This window comes from Barbus barbus (genome assembly GCF_936440315.1).
Source record: "Barbus barbus genome assembly, chromosome: 6".
NCBI lineage: Eukaryota > Metazoa > Chordata > Actinopteri > Cypriniformes > Cyprinidae > Barbus > Barbus barbus.
Window position 1 is genome coordinate 28925623 of NC_136734.1, and position 21629 is coordinate 28947251.

The 21629-nt window shown below is 39.2% G+C and overlaps 1 protein-coding gene across 2 annotated transcripts in view; it reads right to left on the reverse strand.

The window, feature by feature from the left end:
* Window positions 1–969: 969 nt before the first annotated feature.
* The window catches only part of LOC306870970 (rho guanine nucleotide exchange factor 9-like), a 38109-nt gene continuing 17449 nt past the window's right edge, over window positions 970–21629 (reverse strand). For both annotated transcript variants that reach the window (XM_079418598.1, XM_079418597.1), the window contains 8 exons: window positions 15205–15420; window positions 13152–13331; window positions 12839–13071; window positions 12532–12661; window positions 11425–11556; window positions 8795–9038; window positions 5990–6058; window positions 970–2115 (listed from right to left, as the gene is read on the reverse strand). In XM_079418598.1, the coding sequence (XP_079274724.1) occupies window positions 1943–2115; window positions 5990–6058; window positions 8795–9038; window positions 11425–11556; window positions 12532–12661; window positions 12839–13071; window positions 13152–13331; window positions 15205–15420 (1377 nt within the window). In that variant the 3' untranslated portion in view covers window positions 970–1942. The remainder of the gene's footprint in view (window positions 2116–5989; window positions 6059–8794; window positions 9039–11424; window positions 11557–12531; window positions 12662–12838; window positions 13072–13151; window positions 13332–15204; window positions 15421–21629) is intronic.

Consider the following 21629-nt stretch of genomic DNA (forward strand, 5'->3'; position numbering starts at 1 on the left):
CCCTGGGTTGTATTTAAAGCAGCATTTTTTAGAGTGCAGTATTTGAATTCATCTTTGGGAATTCAATAAGCCATTTACCCATTTATGTTGTAGTTAATTTTAATTACCTTCTAAAAATGTTCAAAATGAAACCAACATCACTGCATTTAGCAAACAGGTGACAAAACGAATAATACAAAGACACCGGAGGAAACATACTAATTTTCTCCATAATGAAGTTTATTATGAAATAATGATATAATGTTATTTCAATCAGATCGCCGACTCAAAAATATTAAACTGATATTTTCCTTTGTAACATAATAATAGTTTAATGTGGCACTTAGTACACATGTGTGACATATTTCTTCCATACTGTCCTCTTACATTTTTTAATGCCCTAAAAGGGTCTTTAACACTCCAGCAGAAGCTCTAAAATATAGAAAGAGGATCAAGATGGAAAAAAAGAAAATCACACTATAATAGAATAAATAATGTTTTATAGCAACACTTTAAATATTGTGATTGGACTAAATACTATCCTTTGAAAGTTATCAGACAAAACGCGAATATACCATAAATTAAATTTTGAACAAGTCCCTTTAATTTGGGAAAAAATAAATATAAATATATATACTGTATATAGAGAGAGAGCGAGAGAGAACCAAAAATAACCCCAAAATTAAATTAAAAACTGAAACGCTATGTCATGCTAATCCTAGCAGCGATAACCAAATTTCACTGACTTAATTTTCGCCTGAGAAGTCACATGGCGGGGTACCAGCTCATGGGGTTGGCATTCGCACATGCCAATGCACCTGTTAGAGGAAAATTTGGCAACCAGACTATTTTGGCATGTTAGAAATGAATTGGCACGTCATTACGAGGTTGATCATCAGGATTAAAGTCATCCTGGTCCGGGTATCATTCCCCATAAAATAAAGACAGGGCTCAGAGGTGGCATTATTACTTTTTTTTTTTTTTTTTTTTAGGTTTTCCGGTCTTCTGTCGGATTGCACTTAAGACGGGAGAGAGGAAACAACGGTGAAGCCGAGACCAAGACCTCAGGATAAACAAGGCTCTGACGTAAACACGCCACAGAGGTCCACTGTTCAGAGCAAAACAGTTCCTTCTTCAGGTTTCTCTGGTCTGTATTTTTATCAAGGTGCCTAAAAGCTCCAGCAAACCTAAATGACTTTTAGCTTTTCTCTGAATGTCAAAGTTGTTCCAATATCCGTATTTCCAGTATACTGTGATCGGTGTAAGCAACTGCAGATCGTGATCCACTGTTCTTTGAGACCCGTACGAATAGTCACACAAATAAAAATACCTGCAATGAACTGAATCACATGCAAAACAAACGAAAGAGTGCAGCAGGTTCCATTCAAGGAGAAATTGTCCAGGAAAACAAAATCTTCAGCTTTAACCAGACTTGAAACTGTTGGAAAAACATGTGATAATGTGGAGTATGAGATTGAGAGAGAAAAATAGAGATTGGGTGAGAGAGAATGCCCCAAATAGTCACAGTGCACGGAGGAACACCAGGGCGGCGCTAGAGAGCAAGAGTCATTATGTTGGTTTAGTGCTTCAAACGGAGAAAATTCGTTTTCCGTCGATTCGTATAGAGAAGAAGAAACTATAATTCATAATTTAAAACCTCTCTACAGAGAGAGTGCTGAGGGATAAAATGTATGTTTTTTGTGTGCGTTTGCATGATTTTTTTTTCTTCTGTAAATTACAACATGTCGTGTACAGTCAGTGCAGCCAGCCCAGCGAGGTGTCCCCGTAACCCCAGTAAAAGAAATACGCCTGGTAAACCCCAATAAAGCGGGGTTCGTCCTCTCTCCTGTAGTTTGTGTGTGTGTGTCGGTCCTCCCCAAGTCCCGCTGATGTATCTTAAGTAGAATAGTGCTTTTCCAAGTATACAGAGGCTGGTGTATCCAACTCCTGGTGGTTGTGTGTTCTATTTTTTAAAGGGAGCTAACCGACTGAAGTTCTGCCAGAAGGGAGATGTGCTGCGCTTGGACTCATATTCGTATCCGTCCGCCTGCCCGTATCCATCGTGGAGGAGGTACTGCCCGGGGTTCATGGGGTCAAGTGGAGGTGGATACGCTGGGGGGCCCGACCGGCCCACACCTGAGAAGACAGACACACGGGAATAAGCAAAGGTTAATGCATAAACTCAACTGTTTTCCATGTTTAACATCACTTCACTTGTTACTGCAGCATCACTTATTAATGATGCACTTATTATTTACTGCCAGACAAAACCACCATTTACTGCAATCCCAATTTGTATCAATTTACTTATATTTACTTAAAAAATCAACATGGAGAAAATCAACAGCAGTTCAGAGTATGAAAAGACAATGCAGAAAAGCTGAGCAGATGTGGTGGAAGACGAAACTCGAAATTCACTATAGCATCTATAAAAATAGCCTTCATGCTTTCAATGCGGAACTAGCCACGGCTAGACAGACCTTCTTCTCAAACCTTATAAACAGTAACTTAAACAACACTTGCAGTCTTTTTGCTACTGTTGAGAGACTAACAAGCCCCCCCAAATCAGATTCCCAGTGAAATACTTTCCAACAGCAAATGCAATGAGTTTGCTTCCTTCTAGCGTCAAGAAGATCAATAATATGAGAAAGGCGATTGGTACATCTTCCAGTAATGCAGAGGTCACACAGGTTCGACCGCAATTTCAAAAAGAAGTAAATATGTCTGTTTTTGAAGTAAATGATTGCAAAATATTGGAAGAATTAGTAGAGCACCTTAAATCGTCAACCTGCTATCTTGACACACTTCCCACATATTTTTTCAAAAGTGTGTTTAACTGTTTGGAAGCAGATCTCTTAAAAGTCTCACTTCTTTCTGGGACTTTTCCAAATTTTATCGTGCTCCTTCTGAAAAAGCACAATCTTGATAACACCATATTGAGCAACTATAGACCAATATCAAATCTTCCTTTCATAAGTAAGGTTATTGAAAAGGTAGTTTTTAAATCAGCTGAACAACTACTTAAACTCAAATGGATATCTGGACAGTTTTCAATCTGGTTTCCAAGCGCATTACAGCACAGAGACAGCACTCATTAAGATAATAAATGATATTCGCCTTCATTCTGATTCTGGCAAAATATCTGGTACAACTAGACTTTAGTGCTGCATTTGACACTGTCGATCATAACATACTTCTAGAGAGACTGGAAAACTGGGTCGGGCTTTCTGGGATGGTACTCAAATGGTTCAGGTCATACTTAGAATGTGAGTATAGGAGAGCATATAAGTCTAAGTGGACCATATTCTATGTCCGTGACATGCGGAGTCCCACAAGGTTAAATTCTTGCACCGCTCTTGTTTAGCTTGTATATGCTCCCACTAAGTCAGATAATGAGGAAGAACCAAATTGCCTATCACAGCTATGCTGATGATACCCAGATTTACCTAGCCTTATCTCCAAATGACTACAGCCCCATTGACTCCCTCTGCAAATGCATTGATGAAATTAGCAGTTGGATGTGCCAAAACTTTCTTCAGTTAAACAAAACTGAAGTCATTGCATTTGGAAACAAAGATGAAGTTCTCAAGGTGAATGCATACCTTGACTCTAGGGATCAAACAACTAAAAATCAAGTAAAAAATCTTGGAGTGATTTTGGAGACAGACCTTAGTTTTAGTAGTCATGTCAAAGCAGTAACTAAATCAGCATACTATCATCTCAAAAACATTGCAAGAATTAGATGTTTTGTTTCCAGTCAAGATTTGGAGAAACTTGTTCATGCCTTTATAGCCAGCAGGGTGGATTACTGTAATGGTCTCCTCACCGGCCTTCCCAAGAAGACCATTAGACAACTGCAGCTCATCCAGAACGCTGCTGCCAGGATTCTGACTTGAACCAGAAAATCTGAGCATATCACACCAGTCCTCAGGTCCTTACAGTGACTTCCAGTTACATTTAGGATTGATTTTAAAGTTCTTTTACTCGTTTATAAATCACTAAATGGCCTAGGACCCAAATACATTGCAGATATGCTCACTGAATATAAACCTAACAGACCACTCAGATCATTAGGATTGAGTCAGTTAGAAACAAAACAAGGGGAGTCCGCTTTTAGCTATTATGCCGCGCACAGTTGGAACAGCTTCCAGAAGAGATCAGATGTGCTAAAGCATTAGCCACATTTAAATCCAGACTCAAAACTCATCTGTTTAGCTGTGCATTTGTTGAATGAGCACTGTGCTACGTCTGAACTGATTGCACTGTACTTTAATTTTATATAATTTTCCTTGTTTTTATTGTTGTGATTATTATTCCTTGTTTTATTGCTGTGATAATCATTTTCTGTTCTTAACTATTTTAAATTAATTTTAAATCAATTTTATATCATTTTAAAAGTTTAAACTGAAGGCTAAAGTAAGTGCTGTGATGGTAAAGAGAATGTGGGCAAAGAAAGACAAGTGTGTTGGTTAATCAGTTTTAAGTAGGACCTCTGAGTTCTATTTGTTTGGTTTCTGGTTAGGCACTGTCTGTAAGCAGAGGGAGTACGGGAGGGGGAGAGTGATGGACTCACTCAGATATGAGTGAGGGACACCAGCAGAAGAAAACTGGTGTCATAATTTAGGTACACCTGTAAGTGTAAAGGTGTACAAGTGCACATCTACAGATTGAGGGATGTGCACAGTCCAGGAGGGACAAAATGCATTCTCTAAGGCACTAAGAGCTCTAGAGGCAATTGGTGCATTTAAAGGTATAAATAACAAGAGAATGTGAGACGCTAGAAGTGAGGTTCTAGTCGTGAATCGCTCTACCAATGCTAAATTCCTACCATTACAGACAGGGGCATGCCCCGAGTCTTAGCGAATAGGTCAGATATGATGGTTAAAGTAAGTAGGGTTTTTTTTGTTTATTATATATTATTATTATTTATTTTTTTATTACCATTTTACTTTCTTTCATGTAAAGCACTTTGAATTACCATTGTGTATGAAATGTGCTATATAAATAAACTTGCCTTGTCTTATATTTTCTTAGCAGCCACTTTTTCCCCATGGTAACAGCAATACAATAGAACACAGTTTAATTTATTGGCCATTAGCTTGGAAATTATGTTATGCAAAAAATGTTTTTCTGCCTAAAGCAGTGAGACACAACAACTTCTAAGAAGATCTAAATTCCTTGAGGAACATACTTCAAGATAGGGCTGGGTGATAAAATTGTTCATATCAGTCAATATCGATAATTATCATGATAAATTTCAAGTTTAAAGGTAGATTTTTGCTCCTAAGTGAAACCAGACCATTAATTGTGATTTTAAACTACATGACAAACATTTCTTTACATTTTTCCCAGTCATTTTTTTCCTTAACAAAATAAATATCTTTATAGAGAAGTTAATATCTTAGTTTCTGTATGTTCTAATGAGTGAACTTGTTTCAAATCATGTGTTTCTGTTTGTGTTGCCTGACTTTGATAACAAAAATTCTAAATGTAACAATGTTTTATCTCTTAGATAATTCATATTTGACAGTCACTTCAGCTGACAGTGGTAGTAGCTTGAGTTAGGATGCAGATGTCAACTTGTTCATTATCAAAAACACCAACATCTGTAAAAATGAATGAAATTGAATTATTCTGATGACAAATTATGTCCGTTTGTAGATTGAGAAAGTCTGTGTTTGTCAGTGCTGTTTCATCTAGCTTTAAACTAGTTTAAATCACAGAGTCATTTGTGTTCTTCGCTAAATTCAAGCATTTCATACTGGATCTCACAGCGCTATTTAGTGTCGTGTGGCTGAGACTCATCAGCGAGTAAACGCATCTGCTCTAGTGAGCTCACACTGCACTACCATTTAAACGGTTCGTGTTTCATTGCGCTTTAATGCATAAACATTATATCAAACATTTATCGAACTCTTGTTATCGTTTTTTTGAGGGAAATTAAATTGCGATAATCGTTTTCGTTTTATCACACAGCCCTACTTTAAGAACAGGTTTCAAGATTTCATACCTTTCTGTTTGGTGACTCTCCTGACGGTCAAGGCAGCTTGTCTCTTCTGATACTGAGAAATTTCAAACCCTAAAGGGAGAAAAAAAAAACAATGTTCAGAGTAAAAGTTTGACAGCTTTGTGTGAAGAACAGAACAACGTTTAAGTGTGAGTGGTGACTATGAACTTGTATGGACGATGTCTTGAAAAAAAAAACTGGCCTAAATATTCTTCAAAACACTTCTTTTGTGTTCAGTGTAAATAAAATAACAGCATAAAAGTGTCACGATATGCTTTCCAGGAAGACAGGCAGACGAGGAGTACAAAAACACGTTCCAACTTTATTAAATGAAACAGATGAATATACTGAGTAAACAGCATAAAACGTAACTTTAAGACAAGACAGGGATGAAGACTAAACTGAGTGCTTATAAAGGAAACGGAAACAATAGAGCAAACTAGATAATTAATTAAACACAGGTGACAGGACTAAATGATGATTATGAATTAACTAAATCAGAACAGGAACTACCAAATAAGGTCAAAACGGAACTGAACAGAAACAGACACATAACAGTTATCTCCCCCTCCCGGAAGAACAATAACAACAACAACATAACGGGCGGGGGGGGCGGGCGCCCTGGAGGCTGGAGCAGGGCCAGTACAGGGAAGCCTCCAGGGCGGATCAGGGGCCTTGGGAGGCCATGGCGGATCAGGAGATACGGGAGGCCATGGCGGATCAGGAGACACGGGAGGCCATGGCGGATCAGGAGACACGGGAGGCCATGGCAGAACTGGAAGCTCGGGACGCCATGGCGGATCAGGGAGCTTGGATGGCCATGGCGGATCAGGGAGCTTGGATGCCCATGGCGGATCAGGGAGCTTGGATGCCCATGGCGGATCAGGGAGCTTGGATGGCCCTGGCCGTATTATTTTTTTGGGAGCCCAAGGTGGATCAGGGAGCTCAGTGGCCTTGGCCCTTGGCCCGGCCACACAGGCAGAGATTATATGGCCCCCCTTCAAATGTTTTTTTTGGGATGTTCCCCTCTGGGGGCCACACTGGAGGAGTAGGCTCTGTGGGACGCTCAGGAGGAGCGGGCTCTGTGGGACGCTCAGGAGGAGCGCACACTGGAGGGCGCTCTGGAGGAGCAGACATTGGAGGGCGCTCTGGAGGAGCAGACACTGTTGGGCGCTCTGGAGGAGCGGACTCTTGGGTGCGCTCTGGAGGAGCGGACACTGGAGGGCACTCTGGAGGAGCGGACACTGGAGGGCGCACGGGAGGCGCGGAGCTGGACAGAACCAGCGGAGACGAAGGAGAGCTGGACGGGACCAGCGTAGACGCAGGAGGGCGCTCTTGTAGCGCGGACACCTGAGGTCGCTCTTGCAGCACAGATACTTGAGGACGCTCTTGCAGCGCAAATACTTGAGGGCGCTCTTGCAGCGCGGACACCTGAGGGCGCTCTTGCAGCGCGGACACTTGAGGGCGCTCTTGCAGCGCGGACACTTGAGGGCGCTCTTGCAGCGCGGACACTTGAGGGCGCTCTTGCAGCGCGGACACTTGGGGGCGCACGGGAGGCGCGGAGCTGGACAGAACCAGCGGAGACGAAGGAGAGCTGGACGGGACCAGCGGAGACGCAGGAGAGCACTTGCGAGGAGCAGGCACTGGAGGGCACTTGCGAGGATCAGGCACTGGAGGGCACTCTGGCAGCACTAATTCCTGGGGACGCTCGGGAAGCGCTATTTCCTGGGGGTGCTCTGTCAGCATAGGGACTGGCCATGGAGAATCGGGCACTGGAGAGACTGGCCCTGGAGAATCGGGCACTGGAGAGACTGGCTCTGGAGAAACGAGCACTAGGGATTGCTGTGGCAGAGCAGGTTCAGGGAAGCGCTGGCGTGGAGCAGGCACAGGAGGGCGCTGTAGGAGAGCGGGTTCTGGGGAGAGGACAGGAGCCGAGAACTCCGGGGGAATCGCCAGATCCAGGAGCTCTGGAATAAGTGCCGATGGGCCCGCCACAGTCACAGGTGGTGGGCTAGGGTTGGCCGCGAACAGCGGCAGGCTTATTGCGGGCAGCGGTATCCTCATCGCCGCGGGCAGAACCATCATCGCCTCGGACGGCGTAACGTTCATCGCCCCTTGCGGCGATATCCTCTTCGCCGCGGGCGGAACATTCAACGCCTGGTACGGCGGTATCCTCTTCGCTGCGGGCGGAACGTTCATCGCCATGTTCGGCGGTATCCTCTTCGCCGCGGGCGGAAACCAATTCGCCGCGGGCACAATAAATCTCCCACGAACCGTGGGCTTGGGAAAGCCGAGAACGGCGGCGTGATGTCCCGGATACTGTGGGTCAGGGTGAGTCGCGAACGGCGGCCTATTGTCCCACAGACAGCGGGTAGGGGTGTGCCGCGAACGGCGGCGGGATCCCCCGTGACCGACGGCGACTAAGTCTATCATCGCTGGCGTCGATCACATCTTCGGTAGCGGTCTTGTCTTCTGTCACGATATGCTTTCCAGGAAGACAGGCAGACGAGGAGTACAAAAACACGTTCCAACTTTATTAAATGAAACAGATGAATATACTGAGTAAACAGCATAAAACGTAACTTTAAGACAAGACAGGGATGAAGACTAAACTGAATGCTTATAAAGGAAACGGAAACAATAGAGCAAACTAGATAATTAATTAAACACAGGTGACAGGACTAAATGATGATTACGAATTAACTAAATCAGAACAGGAACTACCAAATAAGGTCAAAACGGAACTGAACAGAAACAGACACGTAGCAAAAAGATTGAAACGACATTAGGAATAATGTCTAAACTCACCAATCTTCTCATCTTCCTGAACCATCTTCCTTTCCTCTTGGAATGCCCGAAGCCAACGGATTTTCTCCTCCAGCTTTTTGGGCAGGAACAGATGGATCTCGTCCGTGTCTCTGTTGACCAGTTTGAAGGCATTCTTCACGCTAACGTTAAAATCATCATCTCTGCCATCGATTGCATCAATGACCTCGTATCGATCCATGTCAATCCGACCCTTATAGTAGAGAATATCACGGCGAATGAGATCCTGTGGAAGGCGGAGAGACTTTATGGGTATGCCTGTAATCCAGACAGATTACTGATAGAATGAAACTGGATTGATTGATTATTCTGTTCCAGCATGAAGCATCCAATACATCATTCTCGTCCTCCACCTCCTTTCCTCTCCACACACATCAAGGTATTTGCTACACCAGGAGGTTGTAGTCTGTGTGAGAGCAACTCTGACTGGCCTTGATCAAAAGATATGTGCACAATGCACAATAGTTTTCCAATTTAATTATTTATTTATTTTTTAATTCTATGCATATACTTTTTTATAATGTGTGTATGTAGAATATAAACATATTGTTCAAATGTTTGGGGCCAAAACGTTGATTGGAAGTGATGGCAAAGACATTTATAATTACAATTACAAAAGATTTTTGTATTTAAAGATTAAATATAAATATAATCTTCTGGCAAAATATCTGGTACTACTAGACTTTAGTGCTATTATAAAAAATATAAATATTTTTTATTTAAAATAAATGTTGTTTGTTCATCAAAGAAAAAGATGTATCATGATTTCCACAAAAATATTATGCACCACAGCTGTTTGCAACACTGATAATAATAAGAAATGTTTATTGAGCACCAAATCCGCATATCAGAATGATGTGACACTGAAGACTGGAGTAATGGCTTCTAAAAATTCATCTTTGCCATCATAGGAATAAATTGCATTTTAAAATATATTACAATCGAAAAACATTTTTTTAAATTGTAATAACATTTCACAATATTAGAGTTTTGACAGTATTTCTGATCAAATAAATGCAACCTTAAGCATAAGAGACTTCTTTTAAAAAACATTTCAAAACTCCTCTGTCATGTGTGTCCTGCTTCATGTTTCCATATTTGGTTTGTTTCCTGTCCTTGTTAAATGTGATCATTAGTTAATTGTCCAGCCGTGTTCATCTCATTATCTATGATTATTCTGTGTATTTATAGTCCTGTCTGTTCAGTTTGATTTCGTCTGGTCTACTTGTTACTTCCCAGTGTTCCTGTCTGTGTCAACCTTGCCCTTCCGTGATGTCTTTATTAAAGACTGTTATTTTGAGTTACCTCCTCGTCTGCGTGTTCCTCCCTGCTGTGTGCACTGTGACACCAACCCTACATTTTTGATTGTTGTGTACAACCAAAAAATGTCTCCAAATAAAATTAAATCTGAAGACTGCAGCCCGTGAAGGTCATACAGTGGTGTGAAAAAGTGTTGGCCCCCTTCCTGATTTATTTATTTTTGGCATGTTTGTCACACTTTAATGTTTCAGATCATCAAACAAATTTAAATATTAACCAAAGATAACACAAGTAAACAACATTTTTAAGTTTTTAAATTAAGTTTTTTTTTTATGAAGGGAAAACAAAATCCAAACCCACATGGCACTGTGTAAAAAAGTGTTTGCTTTGGAGTGGCCTAGTCAAAGTCCTGACCTGAATCCTATTGAGATGCTGTGGCATGACCTTAAAAAGGCGGTTCATGCTCGAAAACCCTCCAATGTGGCTGAATTACAACAATTCTGCCAAGATGAGAGGGCCAAAATTCCTCCACAGCGCTGTAACAGACTCATTGCAAGTTATCGCAAACGCTTGATTGCAGTTGTTGCTGCTAAGGGTGGCCCAACCAGTTATTAGGTTTAGGGGGCAAGCACTTTTTCACACAGGGCCATGTGGGTTTGGATTTTGTTTTCCCTTCATAATAAAAAACTTCATTCAAAAACTGCATGTTGTGTTTACTTGTGTTATCTTTGATATTTAAATTTGTTTGATGATCTGAAATATTAAATTGTGACAAACATGCAAAAAAAAAAAAAAAAATCAGGAAGGGGGCCAACACTTTTTCACACCACTGTATATGTCTCGTGAGAAACAAGTTCCGATTGTCTCTGTTTTTGTGTTGCTGAACTGTCTGGGTATGTCAGATGAGGCTGAAGAGAGCTGTTTTTGCACCTTTGTGGAGAGACTAAAAATGGGCCATGTGCATTAAGCTTAAGGGTGTTTGGAGGACAGTTAAAACACACAAAAGCTTCTACCTCCAGCTGGAATCCAAATCACAAACCCTCAGTTGCGCTACACTACCAGAATTTAATCAGTTATTTGTTTCTGTGTGCCTGTCTGGTTCAGTTCTGCATCTTTGCTCTCAAAGTGAGAGAAAATGTGCTAAGAACATCATCAGCTGCCTGCTACTTTGCCTCAAAAATCAATCCCTACTCCTCAAGAATGAAAAACAGGATATCTATCTATCTGTCTGTCTGTCTGTCTGCATCACTTTATTTTTCATCTATTCTATACACTTTATTTCCAGCGGACTCTTTATCAAAAAATGACTTTACAGTGTGATTATTGCCTTCATCCCCTATTTCTTTCCTCACCTTCTTGCAGAGGACCATCTGATGATCGAATAGGAAGAAGATTCTGGTTTGGCTGCGCCCGTATGGTTGATATATCCAGGACATCTCCCCAGTGTACACAAGCTCTGAGCTCCTGTCCAGAATATCCTCACCCTGCACACACAATAACAAATGAATCATTACATCTGACACCACTGAGGCTCTGATGCATTCAGGTCTTAGTATGCAGCTCTCAATCAAATGGAGTCTGTGGTGCAGATTGCATGCATCATTGATTGGAACTTGTATAGAAAATTCTTCTTTTGTAATAGGAAATAACATCAGAGTGAGTAAATATTAAATACACTAATGAGAATAAGTTAGGATTTTCTTATGTTCCTGAAAGTCTCTTATGTTCACCACGGCAGTAAATACAGTAAAACAGTAATATTATATAATTATTATTACAATTTCTCTAAATATTTTGATATGTAACTTTCTACTTAATGTCATTTTCAGCATCAATTATTCCTAGGTCATTAGAAATCATTCTAATATGCTGATTTGGTGCACAAGAAACATTACTTTTTATTATTAATGTTGACATTTTTTGTTGTGTAATATTTTTATGGAAACCTGTGATACTAACATTCAACAATATAGGGTAAGTATGATTTTTTTAAATAATAATTGAATACTTTTATTAGCAAGGATGGATTAAATTGCTCAAAAGCGATAGTAAAGACATTTATAATGTTACAAAAGATTTCTATTTAAAAATAAATGCTGTTCTTCAAAGAATCAGGGAAAGAATCCTTTCCGCAAAAATATTAAGCACCAAAAACTGCTTCCATAATTGAAAATAATAAGAACCATTATTAATACTTGAGCACCAATAATAATAATTGATAATAATTGAGCATCAAATCAGCATATTGGCATAAGAGACTTCTTTCAAAAACATAAAACATATAAACACAGCTGTACAACTCATTTACTATTATTATATATATATATATATATATATATATATATATATATATATATATATATTTTTTTTTTTTTTTTTTTTTTTCCCTGTTTAGCTATTCTATTACTCTCGTCTATATCCTACTAATTAATTTTGTCTGAAAAGCTTTAGCCACACACCTCCCAATCCAGTACAGAGGCCTGCCATTGGGCAATTTTGTCAATGTTCTCAAGCCTTCGTTTGCGTTCGTTGATTTGCTGAGTGACATTTCTCATTACAGCTAGCGCCGCAGCTACGTACCGATAATCACTGGGAAAGAAAGGGAAAAGAATGAGCGAAACAGAAGAGCGAAAACGAGGGATGTCAAAATGGTAAGTAGAAACCAGATACGTTAGTTCAAAATGTGTCGTTTACACAGTCATTATTTTGTGGATCCGAGGGACATTATCTGCACAATGCACCTGGAGTTAGCGCATCCGTGTGTACCTGTGTTCTTGTACTGTGTATTTCAATAACTCTGCCAGCTGTAGAGGGTATTTGCAGATTTTCTGGACCGGTGTGAGCAGGTAGCCATCAATGGCGATGTCGATCATCTGCTGAACCAATCGGCAAGCTTCGAAGAAGTTCTGGTATCGTGCATCTCGCATGAGACGTGTGAGCTCCATGCAGGCGTCAACGTGGTTGTTACAGTATTCTGAGTAGATCCAGAATCCATCTTGCTGTTAAAAAAACATAACAAATTAGTATCCTCAACTTATTGTGTACATGTATGTATGATTTTCTGTGTTTCAATACAGACGTGTTCCAAAAAGCAAGGTCCGATCTCGCTGAGATGAGGTTCTTCCGTGTTAAACTGTTTCTCCAGGTCTCTGACAAAGCCCAACTGGAATCTGTAAATGTCTTCGATATTTCCAAAGATCACTTTCAGCTGATCGTCGTTAAACATGTCTCTCCTCTTTTTACACTGACGGAGATACCCCTAAAATGCATAACACATACACAAATTTACACTACCATTCAAAAGTTTTTGGATTTTTATCATGTTTTTTTAAATAAGTCTCCTATGCTCACTAAGGCTGCATTTATGAAATTTTTTATTTAAATGCATTTTAACAATTTATTCCTGTGATTGCAAATCTGAATTTTAAGCATTACTCCAGTTTTCAGTGTCACATGGTCTTCAGAAATCATTCTAATGTACTGATTTAGTGCTCAAGAAACATTTCTTGTTATTATCAAAAACAGTTGTGCTGCTGTAGTGTTTTTGAAGGATTCTTTGATGAATAGAAAGTTCAAAAGAATATAGATTCTTTTAGATTATATATCTATAGATTATAGGTTAAAATTGATTTTTTTGTAACAATTTCAATGTTTTTAAATTTAGAAAGGAATCATTAACTGGTCAAAGGTGACTGACATTTAATCAGTTAATGCTTCCTTTTTAAATAAAATAATTCAGTTTTTTTTTTTTTTTTACATTTACTGTCACCAAACGTTTAAAGGGGTCATAAGATGCGATTTCAAGTTTTCCTTTCTCTTTGGAGTGTTACAAGCTGTGCATAGATAAGATCTCTGAAGTTGCAAAGACTAAAGTCTCAAAACCAAAGAGATATTCTTTATAAAAGTTAAGACTCGACCACGCCCCCCTAAAAGGGCTCATTTAAACACGCCCCCACATGTCTACATCACTGTGTGGGACGATTTGCATAACACTGCCAAAGCGTATATGCAATGAAAGAAGGCAGGACTTTTATTCTCGCTGTATAGTATTGTTGCTGCTGGCGTCGCCATGTCCTGGAGATGCTGTGTTTTGTTGTGAAAGCGGAAGTATTTTGTTTGGGCTTCTAAAGACGATTTCCGTCTCACGCTTGAGGTATTCGGCCAATCACATTGCACTGGATAGCTGGCCAATCAGAGCACGCCTTGCTTCTCATAATGATGAGCTTTGTAAAAATCGATGCGTTTCAGAAAGGCGGTGCATAGAGGAGCAACAATAATGTACAGTATATGGAAAATAATGTGTTTTTTAACCTTAAACGGCATAAACACATTGCATTACACCAAATACACAAAATAAGGGCAGTTGTGGCCTAATGGATAGAGAGTTGGACTTGTAACCCAAAGGTCGTGGGTTTGAGTCTAAAGTCCGGCAGGGATTGTAGGTAGAGGAGTGAATAACCAGCACTCTCTCCACCCTCAATACCGCGACTGAGGTGAGACCCTTGAGCAAGGCACCGAACCCCCAACTGCTCCCCGGGTGCCGCAGCATTGACTGCCCACTGCTCTGGGTGTATGTTCACTACTGTGTGTGCACTTGGATGGATTAAATGCGGAGCACAAATTCCGAGTATGGGTCACCATACTTGGCAACAGACCACTTCCCTTTCCCTAATGTTCTTTTTTAGCAATGCCATATGACCCCTTTAAATGGTCGTGTAAATTTTAAACGTCATGTAATATGTTGACATACAGTTTTGGACATTGAATTTAGAGCAAATGGAGACTTTGCTTATTACAGAAAATGTTGTAGTAACCTCACATGTGTTTTCTGTGGATTCATCCTATGCTCACATTTACAGTAGCAAGATAAGCCAACAATTCAAATATTTCAACATAAATTGAAATATGTCTCATCTGATTCTCACAAGAACAAATGATCTGAGCCATGCTATTCACATAAACTTTACAGTTTTATACTCTTACTGTGTTAATATTTGTCTCAGTTGTGGTTATGTATATTTCTCCTCAGCAATTTTAGGAAAACCATCTGAGACAACCAAATATGATGGTTAAAAGAGAACTCGATTAAGTCTGTTTCGGTTTGAAAGGGTTGGCATGTGTGTTTTTTTTACCTCACAGATGTCCTTCAGGTGTTTGATGTAATGTCTTTCTGTGCTCATGATCTCATTGATGACATTGGCCCTCATCTGGTCCCGGTTCTGTGTGAGCTGGCCCAGACACAGGCAGTCAGTGCTGGGGTTCGGACTGGCCTCCGCATGGCCATTCTGCACCTCGCTGGAGCTTTCGGCAGCCTCGACCACGGTGTTTTCCTCCTGATTTACCCATAACTAGAACACACACATTAAGAGAGACATGACTTGATCTTCAAGCCCTGTTATCAATTAAAGTAATCATGATAATTGTGCTCAAGTTCAATTAGCATCCGACTCAGAGCATCCAGAGTTAAGGGCCTGCGTGACTGCTTTCATAAAAGGTCTAGATAGGGCTTTTAAAGCTTCAGGGGTTAAAGTTACATTGACATGAAATAAAAGGAGTCAGAGTGTGCCCTCTAGTGGCACCAGTCCCAATTGCATTTGTCCACAATAGAGGCATTGCAGTAAACACTTACAAAATCTGTTTTCACAAAGACATAAATGAATCTGCTTTTGGACCTGTCACAGAGCTGCCAAGATACACACATAAGCCAGGAGAAGGGAAGGGAAGGGAACGAGGGAGATGCAGACGCACACACTTAGGAACACAGTATATGTGTGTTTGGTTGAGAGAATCTGATGTGATTTTATTTGCCCTAATTATGTAACCTATCATTTGCTTTCCCAGGTGAGCCGACTGATGTGAACACACATGCGAGCACACTTGCAAACTCTCTTTCTCACACACGCACAATAAAAACCCATGAATATGCACACATTTTATATACTGAGCTACAATCCACTCCTAAATCACAGAAACAAAATATGTACAAAAGGTAAAACTGAAAGGAACGGTTGACACAAAAATGAAAATTCACTATCTAATTCACTCATACATGTTGTTCCAAACCCGTATGACTTATTTTCTTCTGTGAAACATGAAAGAAAATGTCTTGAAGAATATTTTGGTTACCTCTAACTTCCAAACAAGACTTGACAAAATATCTTCTTTTGTGTTCTGCAAAGGAAAAAAGTCATACAGATTTGGAACAACGTGTAAATGATGACAGCATTTTAATTTTTTGGTGAACTGTCCCTTTATGAAAAGAATAATACTTTTGATGAAAATATGTAAAATACACTTAAATGAGATGAAGACTCCAGTCATATCAGTAGCCTAATAACAGCATTATTTGAATCACTTTACTAAAGGATAGGTCACACAAAAATGAAAATTGGGTCCTTATTTATACACTTTCATGTTGTTACAAACCTGTATGACTTTTTTTGTTGACCACTAAAGCTGAAGTTTTGAAGAAAGCATTGGTGGCTCTTTTCATTGAATTTCCCACGAATCAAAAAAATTCATAAATCATAAAAGTATCATAAAATTAGCATATAACGTTGATACAAGTTTTCTGAAGTCGTACAATAGCTTATGTGACAAACAGACTGACATTTTATGAGCTGTTAACCACGGTGACCAAATCATTGGGTCGGTGAGAACCAGATCAGTCCTATTTGTGAACAAATCATTCAGACCTATTTTGTCAGACCTATTTTCTGTGGAAGACTGTTTCTGCCTATGGATAAAAAATAAAAAGAGTGATTGCGACTTTTTATCTCATAATTCTGACTTTTTTCCACAGTTGCGAGTTCATATCTTGCAATTCTGACTATTTTTCTCAGAATTGTGAGATATAAACTTACAATTGCAAGTTATAAAGTCCAGTTCTGAGGGGGGGGGGGATTTTCTCAGAATTGCGAGTTTATATCTCATAATTCTAACTTTTTTCCTGAGAAAAAAAGTCAGAATTGTGAGTTTGTCTCATGCAGTTCTTAGGAAAATAGTTAGAATTGTGAGATATGAACTCGCAATTACAAGAAAAAAAGTCAGAATTGTGAGATAAAATGTCGCAATTATCTTTTTACATTTTTTATTCAGTGGCGGAAACAGGCTTCCATAGTTTTCCAGCATACATGTTTGGAATGACATGAGAATGAGTAAATAATAACAGAACTTTCATTTCGGCTAAACTGTCCCTTTAAGCCATATTCTTCATGGAAACTGCTGGCTGGTCCCCATGCACAGTGAAGGTAATTTCAGGTTTTGTTATCCTTGTAAGGACACTGAGACAGCACAGATATAGCAAAATCTTACACACACACACACACACACACACACACACACACAACACTGCTGAGCTGATATGGACTAACAATCCACTCACAATTAAAAATAGATTTTCATAAATACACAAGCCTGTCACAGATTCTGTTCACCCTGAAACCATGTCCTGCATAAGTCCCTCGCCCTCTCTCTCTCTCTCTCTTTCTGTCTCACACACTCTGTTGCTACACAGAGTCATAGATACGATGTCTAATCTCTTGAAGGATGTTTCTCAGATTAAGATCTCATTAAAATCTCAAATTATACTTGTATACCTAGAAATCTCTGCCTCAGCGCAACTTTCCAGTGCATTAGCCTTGCTAGCTGTCCATCCTCATCCTCGTCAAGAAAAAGGCTTAGTTTAGTGATCCTGCTGCCCGGCTACACAACGTGCATTTTGCTACGGTTGTCTGTTTCAAGAAATAGAGGAATCAGAAGAACACTGATGACGCAGATGTCACACACACACACACACACCTGCGCACACACATACAACCTTCAATCTTCTCTTTCCTTCCTCTCAGTGTCCAATCTATTTTAGCCTCTCTCTCTTTCTCTCTCACCCTCTCCTCCCAGAGCAATCTGGGTTTTTTTTTTTTTTGGTCTGTTCTTCTCTCCTGTCCTCTAATGAAAAGTGACGTCTCATTTTATGCTTCATGACTCAACCTCACTGAACAGTGAAGAGAAACACAAGAGGATACAGTGTAAAGGTGTCAGCATCTTACACCAAAACCAAAAACTAACCCTTGTAAGTGGCATTAATACAACATTTATCAGTCTCTTTTAGTTGGATACTTAGAATGGTTCTATTCACTCTCACATGTACCATTTCAATAGTTTACAATATGCAACTGTTCAAACTATATAAAAATGTTACCTGAATTCATTTGTTTGCAAACGGAGTTCATTCGTGAAGTACCATAAATTGGATTCTTTGGTTTCAGTTTGCTGTGCTGCTACTAAATATACTGCATTGCTACTGCAAAATAAGTCACACTGTGCAGTAATTTTACCCAAGTTGTGAGTTAGTCGTCTGAATTTCATCAGATATTAACACAAAGCACAAGACCAGTCTAATCTGATGCACAAACACACAAAATTCAAAAGTAAAAAAAAAAAAAGAAGAAGTTGTGAGTTTTTGGTTTAACCCACTAATGATCTTAAAAAGATCATTTGCCAATTTGCAAAAATACTCATCTAGGAGATAATTAAAAATATTTGAGATTATAATTATTTTAAATGATTATTGTTTTATATAATTTTTCTTTATAAAATTAATTGATTTTCAAATATTCTATATAATACTAACATCAAGCTTTGGTGATCCAGTAAATGTCACATGGGACAGTAAATGAAAGTGTAAAAATGTGTGACAAAATGCATACATTACCATTTGGATAACAATAATTTAAATTATTTGAATGTTGTCATGTTAAATTTTGCCACTGCAAATTAATATATTATATTCATTTATTAATTATTTAAAATGAATATTTTACAAAATAATTTTTTCAATATTTAATTTTAATATGTTAATATTCTAGATATTAACTTCAAGCTTTTGAAATCTGAAACTCCACATGGCACTGAGCATGCATTTCATTTCAATAGCAATAATGTGGAATATTTTAATGTTGTCATGTTAAACTCCAAATTAAAAGTGAAAGTGTGTAGCTTTTGTGTTACTTGCAGCACCAAACAGAATTAATATACAGTCCTGTAGTCCTGCAAACAATTTACAAGAAGCGAGAAGTTTATTTGTCAGACTGTTAAATAAAGAAAAACAATTGTAAGTGCAAAATTTGACTGCATTATTTTAGGTATTGCATTTTGTGCTGCTAATGGTACAGAAATTACACACTCCGGATGTGATACAAGACCATTTATTTTAAAATAATGAAATGCCTACCTCACATTTAAGCTGTGTTTGTCTTTATATAAGTTTTCATAATTAAAATGCTATTAGCTCCACCTCACGCAGCTGATTCTCGTTAGTGTTGTGCGTGTGGACTGTGAGTAAACAGTGAGCAATGATTTCTGATGACACGAGAGCTCCAGGTCTCAGCAGGAGAGAGACGCCAAACCTGCAGGCCAGCGCCACCAACTGGTTTGACATAATGCTTTCAGACTCTACCGCATCCATATCTCTCACACTCATTCTCTTCCTGTCTGTTTATCCTTGTCCTTTCTCAGTGTTGCATAAGAGATGCTCAAAGGGTCAGAATAAAGACCGTGCTGAACAGATTGATATAGTGTGTGTGTGTTTGTATTAAATATGTATCTGTCTGTGTGGACACAGGTAATATTCTCTGTACAGCGAAGAGATTTTCTCACACCTGTCATGCCCGAGAGAGTGGCTTACACAACCTGCCATCTGCGCGAGTGTGTGTTTGGGGAGGAAGGGGGGATAGATGACTGTTAGAAAAGAGAGGAAAGAGAAAGATAGGAAAAAAGCAAAAGGGGAACTGAGAGATGCACTTAGGAAGCTCGACGTATGCAGACAAAGTTAAGACCGAGTTACATAAAAGTCTCATTAAAGAGCGCTCCACCTTTACAAACACACTGCTCTTTCATAAGGAAATCTCTATCCTACACCTCCTTTTATCCTTTCACTCATGATCCCACTAAAAGGGTTTATGTTCATATTTCAGTGCTAAGCTTGAGATTTCTTAAAGAAAGCAAACCGATGAATGGATTTTGGCCACAACTGCAGTGGACTTACAAACCTGATGCATCATGAACAATACGATAGCGTTATTAACACACTGTGACACAATGGAAAGAAATTTGATCAATTCACAAAATTCAAAAAATACATGAAAACATACCAAATGTTTCTTAGTTATCATATAAAATGTGTAAATATTACATCTAAATAAGTGAATAAATGTAAATATATTTAACATAAATATTTATTATTATCAATAAACACAACAGTTTAAAAGTTTGGAGTCAGTCTGATTTTTTTATGTTTCAAAGTCACCAAGGTATGGAAGCCCGTTTCCGCCACTGAATAAAAAATAAAAAAGGTTATTGCGACTTTTTATCTCACAATTCTGACTTCACAGAATTGTGAGATATAAACGTACAATTGCGAGTTATAAAGTCAGAATTATGATTTATAAAGTCAGAATTGTGTGATATAAACTTGCAATTGCAAGACATAAAGTCGCAATTCTGAGAAATAAAGTCAGAACGGCAAGATATAAACTCACAATTCTGAGTTTTTTTCTTGCAATTGCGAGTTTATATCAGAATTGCGAGAAAAATTTAGAATTGCAAGATATGAAAAAAGTCAGAACTGTGAGTTTATCCTCCTGAGACCCAGCTATGGAGTTTTTGCCTCTGTAGTGGACATTCTATTTCAGTGAATTTCTCTGAGACCTCACATGTCACAGTTGTAAGTCTGGATGTCCTGTACAGAGCACATTCAGGGCTTTATAGAGATACTAAATGATTGGACGTTTCACCATGACCACACCCTCTCCTAGGTCTTTAAAGATGGCTAAATTTAATTTAGTGAAACATTTTACATCTTCAGAATCAGAATCAGAATGAGCTTTATTGGCCAAGTATGTTTACACATACAAGGAATTTGTTGTAGTGACAGAAGCTCCACAGTGCAACAGAAAGACAGCAACAGGACAGGACACAGATAATAAAAGAATAACAACAATTAACCAAAAGGCCATGTACAAAGCAGCAAAACACAATATATAATATAAACAACTATGTATGTACAGGTCAAGTATGTGCAAATTAGAAATGAGAAAATAAAGATAAAATTAGTGAGTGTGGTGAATGGATAGTGTATTGTGTGTTCCACATTTATTGTTGAGTGTTCATGAGATGGATAGCCTGAGGGAAGAAACTGTTCCTGTGTCTGGTCGTTCTGGTGCTCAGAGCTCTGTAGCGTCGATCAGACGGTAACACTTCAAAGAGGGAGTGTGCTGGGTGTGAGGGGTCCAGAGTGATTTTACCAGCCCTTTTGCTCACTCTGGATAAGTACAGTTCTTGGAGAGTGGGGAGGGTTGTACCAATGATTCGCTCAGCAGTCCGGACTACCCTCCATAGTCTTCTGAGGTCAGACTTGGTAGCTGAGCTGAAAAAGACAGTTATTGAAGTGCAGAGGATGGATTCAGTGATGGCGGAGTAGAACTGTTTCAGCAGCTCCTGTGGCAGATTGAACTTCCTCAGCTGGCGAAGAAAGTACAACCTCTGCTGGGCCTTCCTG